At 42.2% G+C, this 12,551-nt stretch overlaps 1 protein-coding gene across 1 annotated transcript in view; it reads left to right on the top strand.

The window, feature by feature from the left end:
- The window catches only part of SH3PXD2B (SH3 and PX domains 2B), a 150,747-nt gene that overhangs the window by 88,888 nt on the left and 49,308 nt on the right, over positions 1 to 12,551 (top strand). Inside the window, exon 5 of the mRNA XM_007939775.2 lies at positions 10,858 to 10,949. Within this exon, the coding sequence (XP_007937966.1) occupies positions 10,858 to 10,949 (92 nt within the window). The remainder of the gene's footprint in view (positions 1 to 10,857; positions 10,950 to 12,551) is intronic.

Here is a 12,551-nt window from a genome sequence, read left to right as displayed (position 1 = left end):
TATATATTATATGATTCTATTTATATGAAATGCCCAGAGAAGGCAAATTTATAGAGACGGAAAGCCGATCAGTGGTTTCCTGGGCCTGGAAGGATGGAGTAGAGACTGACTGCAAACTGGGTTGAGGGAAATTTCTGAGGTGATGGAAAAGTTCTAAAACTAGATTGTGGCAATGGTTGCACAATGCTATAATTTACTAAAATTATTGAATTGCGCACTTATAATGGATGAATTCTATGGTATGTAAATTATACCCCGAAAAAGCTGTAAAAATTTTAAACAAAGGGGGCAGCATGGGGACACGCCTCTCTCAGCAGAAGATTTAATGGAAGGGCAGGAAATTATTCCCGATCAAGCTTCTACTCTATGCCAGACGTGGGGTAAGCCCTTGACACACATGACCTCATTTCATCCTCCAACAACCGTGAGAGGTAGGTTTTATTTTCCCCATTTTATAGATGAGGAAATGGAGGCCCAACTAATTTAGTCACCCAGGCCTTTTGGGCCTCAGCACTCACATACCACTCATGGCCTCCTTAAGACAATCAAATTTAAGAGGCAGAAGTATTCAAGCATGGTTATGTGAAACAACAGTTAAAATCATAAAAAAAAAATAAAAAGAAAGATCAGGCTTGCTGCTCTGATAGAGACTAGTAGAACCCCTGAGACTATGGTCCTTAGATACTCTTCATGCCTGGAACTGAAACCACCTCCTGACTCAACTTGCAGCCAAACAATAGACAGGCCTATAAAGTGAAAAATATTACCAAGGATTTACTCTTCAGAACACTTAACCATACAAGATCAAAGGGGCAGCATTTGCCCAAGGATAAAGCTCAGAAGGCAGGAAGGGACAGGAAAGAAGGACAAATGGAAACAGTAAACCTAGGGAAGAAGTGTGAAGAGCCCTGTTATGTGGTAGAGATTGGAATCAATGCCACAAACCAAAATGTAAGTGAATTGTTGAATGGAAAACCAATTTGCTCTGTAAACTTTCACCCAAATCACAATAAAAAATAAAGAAAAAGAAAAAAGAAGTATTCAAGCATGTCTTTAATATAAATAGATAAAAGACTCTTCTCTCTCCTAACTATATCCTTAAAAAGAGAGAGTGCCAGCAATTCCCCTGCTCGGTATGTACCCAAAAGTCTTGAAAACAAAAACTCAAAGACTTGAATAGCAGTGTTCAATACAGCATTATTTGTAATAGTCAAAAGGTGGAAACAGTCTAAATGTCCATAAACAAAGGAATAGTTGAACAAAATGTGGTCTACCCTTGTATAAAATGGGATATTATTCAGCTATAAAGAGAAATGAAGTTCTGATACATGCTATGACATGGATGGACTATGCTGAGTGAAATATATACATCACTAAAGGATAAATATTCTATGATCCTATTTACATAATGTATCTTGAATAGGCAAGTGCATAGTGTATAGAGACCGAAGTTTATTAGTGGTTACCAGGAGTGAGTGGGAGGGAAGGAGAAATGAGGAGTCTTTGCTTCAGGAGCACCGAGTTTCTACTAGTGATGGAGGGATAATTTGGAAAAGGATAGTTGGTAATAAATAATTGCACAACTGGATGAACATAATCAATGTCACTGAATTGTATATGGCAAAAATTGTTGACTTTGCAGATATTTTGTTATATATATCTTTACCACAGTGAAAAGGTTTTTTTGTTAAATGGGAGAGGAGAGATGTGGAGAAAGAGGCAGGGACCATCATTCAGGCACAGATACACAGCTACGGCTTCCCAGCTATCAGAGGAAAGTTCAGATCCTGTCCTCTTTGTCCTTCTCCAGACCGCTAGAGTCTGAAACCCCAATTCTGGAGATGACCTTCTTTGTCCTGGCTGTGCTGGCAAGAGTTTTAGGCCCTTTGGGTCACCTTGCCTAGCTGGGAAGTTCCTATTAATCTCCTCCCCAGAAACTGTTGTCCCTTAGACCATATTATCCTAAACTCTTGCTTCCTGTCTAGCCCCCCTACTTCCCCCAGAGTCAGACTGTTCTTGCACTCAGGGCCTCACAAACCCCTAGGCATTTGATTTTTGAAATGGGGAATTTTAAATCCTGAAGAGATAAATGAAGGCAACAGCTGCCTGCATCTGGCTTATGCTTATAAGGATACAAGAGAAAATGGATTAGCCTGGATTAACCATAGGAAATAACCGTATAACTGCTTATATTGTATGAGCCACATGGAAGTTACCACCCTCTACTATTAATGAATCATAGGAAACAGAGTGGCTATTTGGGGCTTTGATTGGCCAGATTCCCAAGACTCCTGGAAGGAGATGAAACTATCCCTTTTGCCACAAGTTCTCTGAAGTCTTTTACCAACTACATAGACTTTTAATAACATTTGAGTAGCTGTTATTGATGTTGTGAGCTGAGTAAGCCAATTAGGTCTATCACAATTAGCCTTATTTAGTAAAACTTGGTAGCATCCGATAGGTAGGGATAGACCACAGCTGTAGATCTCCCTCAGGAGAAAGATGAGGCAGTTTGCTTCTGTGAAGATTTACAGCCTTGAAAACCCTATGGGACAGTTCTTTACTGTCCTATAGGGTCACTATGAGTCAGAATCATCTCGATGGCAGGTTTGGGTCTGGGTCTTGTTATGGCTAGATCACCCCAAATCTGATTACCAAATGTGTCTTGAAAGAATGTACACTGTACAAGGAAAGAAACTTTCTGCTCTATCAGACCGATTGTAAAGTTACAGTAATTAAATTGTGTGGTATTGGCACAAGGATACACCAAGAAACACTGGAGCAAAGTAGAGAATCCAGAAACAGACCTGTGTATATTTGGACACTTTGACATTGACAACAACAGCCTTGAAGATCATTTAGGAAAGGTAGGATTCGTTAATAAGTGGGTGTCTTAATTTCCTAGGGCTGCCATAACAGAGTGCCATAAAGAGGATGGCTTTAAACGACAGAAATTTCTTGTCTCAGTTCTGGAGGCTATGAGTCTGGATTTAGGCTATTGGCAGGGCTGTGTTCTCTCCAAAGGCTCTAAGGGAAGATCCTTCCTTGTCCTCAGCTTCTGGGAGCCCCAGGTGTTCCTTGGCATGCATACACATCTTCACATAGTAATTTTCCTTCTGTCTGTCTCTGTGTGTCTCCTCCTCTTTTATAAGGACACAAGGCATAAAGAATTAGGAGCCACTTGATCCTAAGATGACCTTGTGTTAAGTTCTGTCACTTTCATAGATCCTGTTTCCAAACAAGATCACATTCACAGGTACAAGTGTTAATTTATGTTAATTTAAACATAAATTTGGGAGTTGTTGTTGTTATGTGCCATCGAATCGGACCCAACTCATAGTGACCCCTCCTTGGGTTTCCGAGGCAGTATCACTATGGAAGTAGATTGCTCCATCTTCCTTGCGAGGAGTGGCAGGTGGGTTTGAACCACCAGCCTTCTGGTTAGCAGTCAAGTGCCTTAGGCACTATGCTACCAGAGTTGTTGTTGTTATGTGCCATCGAGTTGCACCCAACTCATAGCGACCCCTCCTTAGGTTTCCGAGGCAGTATCACTACTGAAGTAGATTGCCCCATCTTCCTTCCGAGGAGTGGCTGGTGGGTTTGAACCGCCAGCCTTCTGGTTAGCAGTCAAGTGCCTTAGGCACTATGCTACCAGAGCTCCCAGCTACCAGAGTAGGGGAGCATAATTCAAGCCCTAACAATGAGTCTCCATGTGGGAAAAAACAAAATGATAACTAATCCTTTCCTCACACCACACATGAAATCATTCCCAAGGAAATGAAAGGCCTAAGCATAAGAAACAGAACTATAAAAGGATTTAGAAGGTAAAATAGAAAAGTATCTTCATAATGTCTAGGTACAGAGGGATTTCTTAAGACACTGTGAATATTGATCATAAAGAGATTGATTTGACTGATTAAAATCAAGAACTTCTGTTCATCAAAAGAGTTAATGAAAACAAGATTCAGCTGAATCTTGCCACACATAACAATCATTTCTTGTCAAGCAGGCTCATGAATAACCTCTTTCTTTCTTTCTTTTCTTTCTCTCTTTCTTCTTTCTTCTTTCCTTTTCAGTTTTTTGTTATTTGGGTGCATATTTACAAAGCAGATTTGTTTTACCCTTAGCAGTTCATGCACACTTGATTTCACAGCCCCAGTTACTATCCCCAACCATAAAAAGCTTTCCTCTTCTCTCCTCCCTGTGACTACCCCTTCCCTGTGTCCTTCTTGTCTATGTATTCCTGTCTGTCCAGCTTTCCTTATGTGAATGCTGCCCTTCTGAGATCTCATGGCTGATTGATCTAAGGGGTGCATCTCCCTAGAGGAGGTTGGTACATCTTCCTGGAGTAGATGTTCTGCTCGTAGATCTTTCTACTATTGGACTGAAAGCCAATCCATGGAAGTGAGTCCATTTCCAGGCCCAAAGGATAACCTAGGGCCATAGTCTTGGGGGTTCTACCAGTCTCTATCTGACCAGTAATTCTAGTCAGTTTTGCATTTTTGAATTTTGTTCTACATTTTTCCTCCCACTCTATCTAGGATCTCCAATTTTTATCCCTTTCTGAGTGGTTGGCTTTATTAGCCAGGCACCATCTAGTTCTTCTGGTTTCAGGATTGTGAAGGCTAAGGTCCTCATGGTCCATCTTATCCTTGGACTAATTCTTTCCAAGTGACTTTGATTTTCTTCACTCTTCTTTGCTCTAGACAAGAGGAGATCAGTAGTTGCATCTTAGATGGTCACTCAAAAACTTTTAAGACCCCAGTAGCTACTCACCAAAGTAGGATGTGAAACAAGATTTTTGTGTACTGTGTTGTGCCAATTGAGCATGCTGTCCCCTGAGACTATGGTCCCAAGTTGGCAGGCCCAGTGATTCTCTCTCTCTCAAAGTGTTCAGTTGTCTCTGAGATGAATAGCCACTTTAGTTGTTCCGTAAACTCTCTGAAATACCAGCTGAATGTTTGCCACTACTTTGCATGCAAGGTCCTCTAAGCAGATGCTATAATATTCTAGTGGCAGGATTCCACTGATTCTAATCATGGTCTGACAATGAAATCTCCAAGGAGAGGCTGAACACACGACCTATGTAGAATCCTGGGCATCATTCTGAAGGGTGTACAATATTGAACTTGCCAGGTTGTGTCCGTGCAAGGGCCATAAAGCCTGAGAATATTTATAGAACACCTCTCATTTCACCAGTTTTTTTTTTAATCATTTCTGACAGCTGTTATAATGCATAAAGCTTGTGGCATTAATCAGAGATGAAGATAACTGAAACCCCTCAGTAGCCTTTTCTGAAGTAAGGACTTCTGATTAGAGTCTTTTCACTCTCTAAAGGGCTCATTCCCAATAAGGGTGCTTGCTTCACTTACTATGTAACTACTACTAGAATAAGCTTAAATCTAACACACACACACACACACACATATATATATTCATATATGTGTGTCATGCTATAATATTTTAGTATTATGTTTAATGATATAAAAGTAAATTATGGGTGATATAACAGCAGTGTTTACCAGGCTCTGGTCACTGGAAACCTCCCCTCAAGATTTTTGCCATATATACCACCTGTATTATTATTATTATTTTAATGTAAATTAACTTACTTATTAAATGTCTTATATCACAACTGTAACATAAAACTAATTGCACATTCCATAAGAGAATGAAAACAACAAAAACAAGTGTTTAAATCTAGCTAGATGCTGTGGACCCAGGCTCTGCAGAATCCTGCCCTTGGATGGAATTAGGAAGAGTCAGGAGCTGTGTTAAAATACATACCAGCACCTGATTGGGGTGTTCTTTATGAAGTTAAAGAGGACTGAAAGAGAACTGAGAAAATGTGAGCATCCTCACTAGCCAAGGCATTGTTATTTAATGCTGTGACTGGGCACCACCTGTCATCAACTCTGTTGCTCCCTCAAATCATTTTTGGAAAACATCATTCTAGAAGAAATGCAACCAAAATATTCCTTAGAAGCGAGGAAAGAAAGGGACATCAGGTTTGGTGAAGTGGAGGGCCAGCAAAAACGAGGGCAACTCTTAATGAAGTGGATGGACACAAGAGCCACAACAGTAGACTCAGATATACCAACAATCATGGTGATGGCGCAGGACCAGACAGCATTTTGTTCTGTTACACGTAAGGTTACCATGAGTTGGAACAGGCTCAGCAGCAGCTAACACCAGTACAGAGAGAGCCAACAGGGCAAACTTACATTTACCAAGCAGCTAGTGTGTGCCAGAAGGAGCTTTCCCCATGGTGTAGTGAGTAAAGCCCTTGGTTGTTGGCCAGAAGGTTGGCGGTTCAAACCCACCAGCTGCTCTACAGGAGGAAGATAAGGCAGTCTACTTCTATAAAGATTTTACCGCCTTAGGAACCCAATGGGGAAGTCACTATGAGTCAGAATCGACTGGATGGCAGTGGGGTTTTTTGTTTTTGTTTTTTGTTTTTGGTAATATGTGCCAGAACCCTTACAGCCACTTCATCATTTATTCTGTAGATGGGTGTTATTTATTTCTGTTTTACAGGTGAGGAAACTGAGGCTTGGAGAAGCTGTGAGATTTGACCAGAGTCACACAGCTAGGAAATGATAGAGCCAGATCAGGAGCTGGTTTTCATTACCTTCTGCAGGCAGGACTTGCTCCCCTCTCCTCTGTCCCTGCATCAATCAGCCACATCTATACAAAGACCCAGTATTCCTTCTGGAACAGAACCGAATTTTCTGGAACTGTGGTTTTCTGTCATTACTGCCCAAACATGGGACAATTCTGGAGTGTTTCAGAAGCAGAGTTATTCTCTGCCCTCCAGGTCATTATCTTCCTGTTAGCCCACCTATCCCCGATGAAACAGGTGAACATCAAAGCATTTGGTGCTGCCCTTTATTAGTAACTTGGCTTTATTTTATGTGTTGGGGCTTGCTTTGGCATTCACTTCCTGGGAATAGCTCAAAACCAAAAGAGAACTTGGCGTAATCGGGGGATTTCCATTGTCCATTCCGAGCCTCTGCCCATTTCAGCAAGGAGCACCCAGAGAGGCCCCCTGTGGATGGGGATGTTGACCACTCAGGGGCTTATGCCTCCCACCCACCCAGCTCTCCCCAAACAGGGCCACATGGCCAGGCCCTGGGCCTTTCCTCATGTTATTTATCTAGCAAATACTTTATGACCAGGTGTTACAGATTGAATTGTGTTCTCCAGAAAATGTGTTGAACTCTTAACCCTTATATGTATAAATAGGACCCTGTTGGAAATAGGGGTTTTCTTTTGTTGTGTTAATGAAATCATACCTGTGTAGAATAAACAGAGACACACATGGGGAGAAAATAGAGCCCAAGGATCACCAAGGACTGATGGCAGTCACCAGAAACTAGGAGAGAGGTTCACAGAAGGAATAGACACAGCCAAGACTATGATTTGGACTTCTAGCCTCAGAACTGTGAAAAAATTAATTTATGTTCTAAAAAGCTACCCACTTGTGGTATTTTTGTTACGGCAGCACTAGAACAAGACACCAGGGTATCATGGGTCTCCCCAGCTCTGTAGGTGGGTAGGAAAGGTGGATTTGAGGTAGAGGAGTTGGAGCACAGCTCTGTGCTCTCAAGTCCTAGTCATTTCACCAAGACCTCCATTTCCCCATCTCTGAAAGGGACCAACCCTCACAGGATTACAGGAAATGACGCAAGCAAACCCATTCAGCCATCAAGTGCTGACCCATAGTCTTGTGGTTGCAGTCTGGTGGAAAACATAGACGTTCACTCATGAGGCAGCCAAGATGCACCATCATTCAGCGTATCATCAGCTGCTTCATTATGTGGTTCCAACTGCAAGAGCTGTAGGACGTCAGAGGAAAGACGGGTCCCATGGGTGCCCAGACAGCAGTTCTCCTGGGCAGGAGAATAAGCACTGCTGTTTCAAACCAGAAAGAGATGGTTTAGACATGGGAGAAGAGGAGGACATGCCTGTTCTTCTTGCCTGTGGGCTCTTGGTCTCAGGTCTGGGAAAGGGCGGTCCTTGGGAGTTTGCTACAGAGTGGGAGGTAGGTAGAGGCTAACAAAAAAATCAATGACCCTGAAGTCTTTTAAACCGAACTGTACTTTAGCTTAGCTAGTAAATAATGTCTGCCTTGAGCATTGTGCTGCTTTAAGATCTATTTATGTAGGATCAAATTGATAACAGCAACTCCAAAGACTTGATAGGAAACTTCCAAAAAACCAAGCCAAACTCACTGCCATTGAGTTAGATCCGACTTACAGTGACCTGTCCTTGGGTTTCCGAGGTGGTATCACTAGGGAAATAGATTGCCCATTCTTCCTTCTAAGGAGTGGCTGGTAGGTTTGAACCACCAGCCTTCTGGTTAGCACTCAAATGCCTTAGGCACTACACCACCAGAACTCCCTTAGGGGGCAGTGAGTTTATGTTAATGGGGGGAGAAACAACTCAGAAAAGGTGGGTGAGAATGTTTGCACAACACAGAGTATAACCAATGTCACTGAATTGTACATGTAGAAATTGTTGAATTTGTGTATGTTCTACTATATATATTGTCAACAACAAAAATTAATTTTTAAAAAGAAAAACAAAACAAAACATTGAGCCATATATAGCAAGGCCTTTCAGTCAACATCCTTCACCCCAGGGGCATGGAGAGTAGACAGTGACTTAGGAAGGACTCGCTTGGCTTAGGGCCAGGGAATGCCCCCTACAAAAGCAAGTCCACACATTTTAGATTGTGTTCTCTCATTTTAGGTCTGGAGCAGGTCAGACTTGGGGAATGTGACTTAGAGTCAGACTCTGACTCAGAAATACTGTAGGTTATTTGTGGTTACCAGGGGAGGTAGGAAAGGAAATGGGGTGGAGGTATTGCTCAAGGGGTACAAAGTTTATCTTAAAGGTAATGGAAAAATTTGGAAACAGATAGTGGTGATGATTGCACATGTTGTGTGCTATTGACCAGTCGATTCCAACTCCTGGAGACCCTATAGGACAGAGTAGAACTACCCCAAAGGGTTTCCAATGCTGTAAATCCTTATGGAAACAGACAGCCACATCTTGCTCCCACAGAGCGACTGGTAGGTTTAAACCATCAACCTTTTGGTTAGCAGCCAAGCACTTAACCACTGCACCACCAGGGCTCCTGCATAGCATTGTTGCTGTTGTTGTTATGTGCCATCGAGTTGGACCCAACTTGTACCGACCTCTCCTTGGGTTTCCAAGGCAGTATCACTACAGAAGTAGATTGCCCAACCTTCCTTCTGAGGAGTGGCTGGTGGATTTGAACCGCCGCCTTCTGGTTATCCGTCAAATGCCTTAGGCATTATACCACCAGAGCTCCCATCAGAGCTCCTAGGAAACGTAAATAATGTTACTGAATTTTACTCATGAAACTGGTTTAAATGGCAAACATTCGGTTATATGTATTTTACCATGATTTAAAAAAAAAAAAAAATGCAAAGTCATGTAGGGCCAAAATACCCCTGAAGCCCTGTAGAAGGTGCCACATTGGAGACCTCCACCCATCTCTCCGTTAGTCTGTCATCGCCCAGTACTCCTGCAGCTATGCAATAGCACTTTGGAGCAGGTGGGGAGATTTTAGGGACTTGTTATATAAAAAATGTAAAACATGTCTTTTCAAACCATAGACCGATGCCCTGTGTGGCAAGAAGGCACACATATGAGAGGCCCCAGGGAACAGAGGTCTATGGGTAGAGCAGAGTTCCACCTCACCCAAGAGCATGTGCTGGTCGGGTGGGAATGTCTGGCCAAGTCACCTATGCTATTTAAATTCACTCATCTGCGTGTGTACCCTTCTTGCATAAGTGTTTGTGATGAAACATATGTACAACAACTCCCTGTGCTCAGTTATAGCCCTATCACCTAGTCCAGAACCTGGGCCAAAGGGGCCTTAAGTACATATTTGTTAAAGTAGACTGCTTGTTCATCATGGAGTCTTGTCTTAGTTTTAGATTCTTTAGTGATTGGGATGCACTTCGTATTTCTGTCCTATTTGGCACAGAAAGCAGTGTACTATTGGGCACAAAGAAAGTAACCATTGAATGGATGGATACCTGTCTATTGATAAACCTGTACCATCAATGTCTAGTTCCCTCTTTGTGCCCTCACCCATCTCCTTACCCAGCCCATTGGCAGAGACTCCTGAGTCTCCCCACAGCTCACCTAATGAGCAGGTGTGGTGAAGTAATTTCAGCTTGGCAAGTGGCAGATCCCTGATGTTTCAGCCCCTCACTCACCTGGGGACTTCACACCTTGACCTAAACAATAAGACAACCCTCACATTCATGAATTAAAACATACATGCAAGTTATGTCTAATATCAGAAAATTGGAAACAACTAAATGTTCACCAGTAAGTGGTTAGTTGACTAAAGCATAATACATGTATTCAATAGACTCCCAGTATCCAATATAGATGATATCATAGAAGAAAAATGACATGGAATAAAGTTCATAATTTAAGTGAAATCATCAGGTTACCAGATAGCATGTATAATATGGTCTGATTTTGTTACAAATCATATTATTTGTCCAAATATTTACCTATAATACATAATATATGTATTATATAATTTATGTATGTACATACATATATTTTTGGGAGGGGGGTCCAGGTTCAGCAACATCAGCATCACTTGGAACTTGTTAGAAGTGCAGATTCTCAGGCCCCACTCTGAGGCCTACTGAATCAAAAACTCTAGGGATGTGGCCCAGCAATCTGTATTTTAATAAGTCATCTGCATGATTTTAATGCATCCTCAAGTATGAGAACCACTGGCCTATAGCACCCTTGACTTTCCTCCCTTCCTTTGAACTCACTGGTGTGTTTCTTCTGCAGGCCCTGATCCAACTGCCCCCCTATATCTCTCAGTGCGATGAGGTGCTGCAATTCTTTGAGACAAGACCTGAGGACCTGAATCCCCCCAAAGAGTAAGTTGGTTTGTGAATGTCCCCAGAGGATGCCCTTACAGCCCTCCCTCTTGCCGATACAGCCAGCCCCAGGAGGAACTGGTGGAGGGACACAAAGTCAAAATCAAACTAGATTCCATGCGTGCCAGGCTTTCATTCATTTAGCGTCACAGTCATTATAAGTAGGCAGTTACATTCCCAGTTTGAGGGTGAAGAAGTCATGGCTGAGTGTCATTGCTCTGTCATCCTGTAACACCTGTACTGACCCACAGCACGTGTCAGTGTCAGTGTGAGCTGAGCAGACTGTGAGCCCCAGAAGCATGGACAAAGGGAGGTATGAATGAGATTTGCTAAAGGTCTCTGTGCTAGTAGTGATTTGATCCTGGTTAGTCAGGCTTCAGAGTTGATCAGAAACTTCTACCACAGCTCCTGTCTCCCTGTCATTTATCCTGCAGCAGATGGAAACAGCTGAGATGCCTGTCCAGTGAGTGTTCAATGGTCCCAGCCACACTTGCACACTGCACAGAATCTAAACACCATGCACATTCAAAACACCACACAGAATCTAAACACCACACAAAATCCAAATACCACTCATCTGCAGCACTTACACCAGGAGTTGCTGGCACCACTGGCATAGCCAGTGAGAAATACTGACATAATGTGCTACTTTTTCTTTTAATTGTGGTAATATGTAGGTAACAAAACATTTGCTGTTTCAACAATCTTGTGTACAATTCAGTGACATTTATGTTCATCATGTTGCTTGGGCATCACCATCAACCATTCCTGAATGTTTTTTAACAAAAACTCAGAGCCCCTCACACATCGCTTTTTTAAAGCCCCTTTTTGGGAAAGGAGGCATGTTGTGTCTTTATAGAAAGAAAGGGTTTGGCTAACAGAGAAATAGGAAGGAGGAGAGAGGTCCACAGGTTCTAAGACTGCCCTGGGGTCACAGAAGCAAGAGCCTGGTAGGGCTTAGGGTCCCTTTGAAACCTATAAGCAGGGACTGAAGAGTACCAGCCAGCCAAGCTCTCTTCTTACCAGAGAAGTGTAAACTGCTCTTCATAGCTCTGGGATTACATTTTGCCCAAAACAACAGTAATAACCAAGGCTTACGTTTGTTAAATGATTACAGCGTGTTGGGTAGTGTGCTAAGCATTTTATGTATGTCAAGATTAAAAGACTCAGGTTGCTTTTTGCAAATGAGTCTATTGGAGTCATAAAGCTTATTTATTTAAAATAGACCTGTATGGAGAACACCCAGGCAAAGACTGTTGGTGCTTTCTGATGAACAAGCAAGGTCAAATCATTTATATATACACATCCCATGAGGATTGAGTTGAGACGTCAGGTACAATGGGTTGATCACTCTGGACTAACAGTTTAACCACCACATAGATGAGTAAACTTAACTTCCTGTAATAAGATTACTCTAATAAATACCATTTCCTATGACAAGCCTGCAGTGAATGTTGTTTCTCGTAGCCAGCACACAGAAGCATGGCTTTGGGATTAAAGAAGACATTGCATAATGGGTGACAGTAAACGTTTTGAAGTCAGAGTGTGTCACAAGGGAATGTCTTGCCATCAACGTGAGCCAAGACACAGTTTCATGAATTC

The sequence above is a fragment of the Orycteropus afer genome, unplaced genomic scaffold (assembly GCF_000298275.1).
Source record: "Orycteropus afer afer isolate SDZICR_OR568_19922 unplaced genomic scaffold, OryAfe1.0 scaffold00062, whole genome shotgun sequence".
Classification (NCBI taxonomy): Eukaryota; Metazoa; Chordata; class Mammalia; order Tubulidentata; family Orycteropodidae; genus Orycteropus; species Orycteropus afer.
The sequence above is the reverse complement of the archived record's forward strand: the minus strand, read 5'-3'. Positions and strand labels throughout refer to the sequence as shown.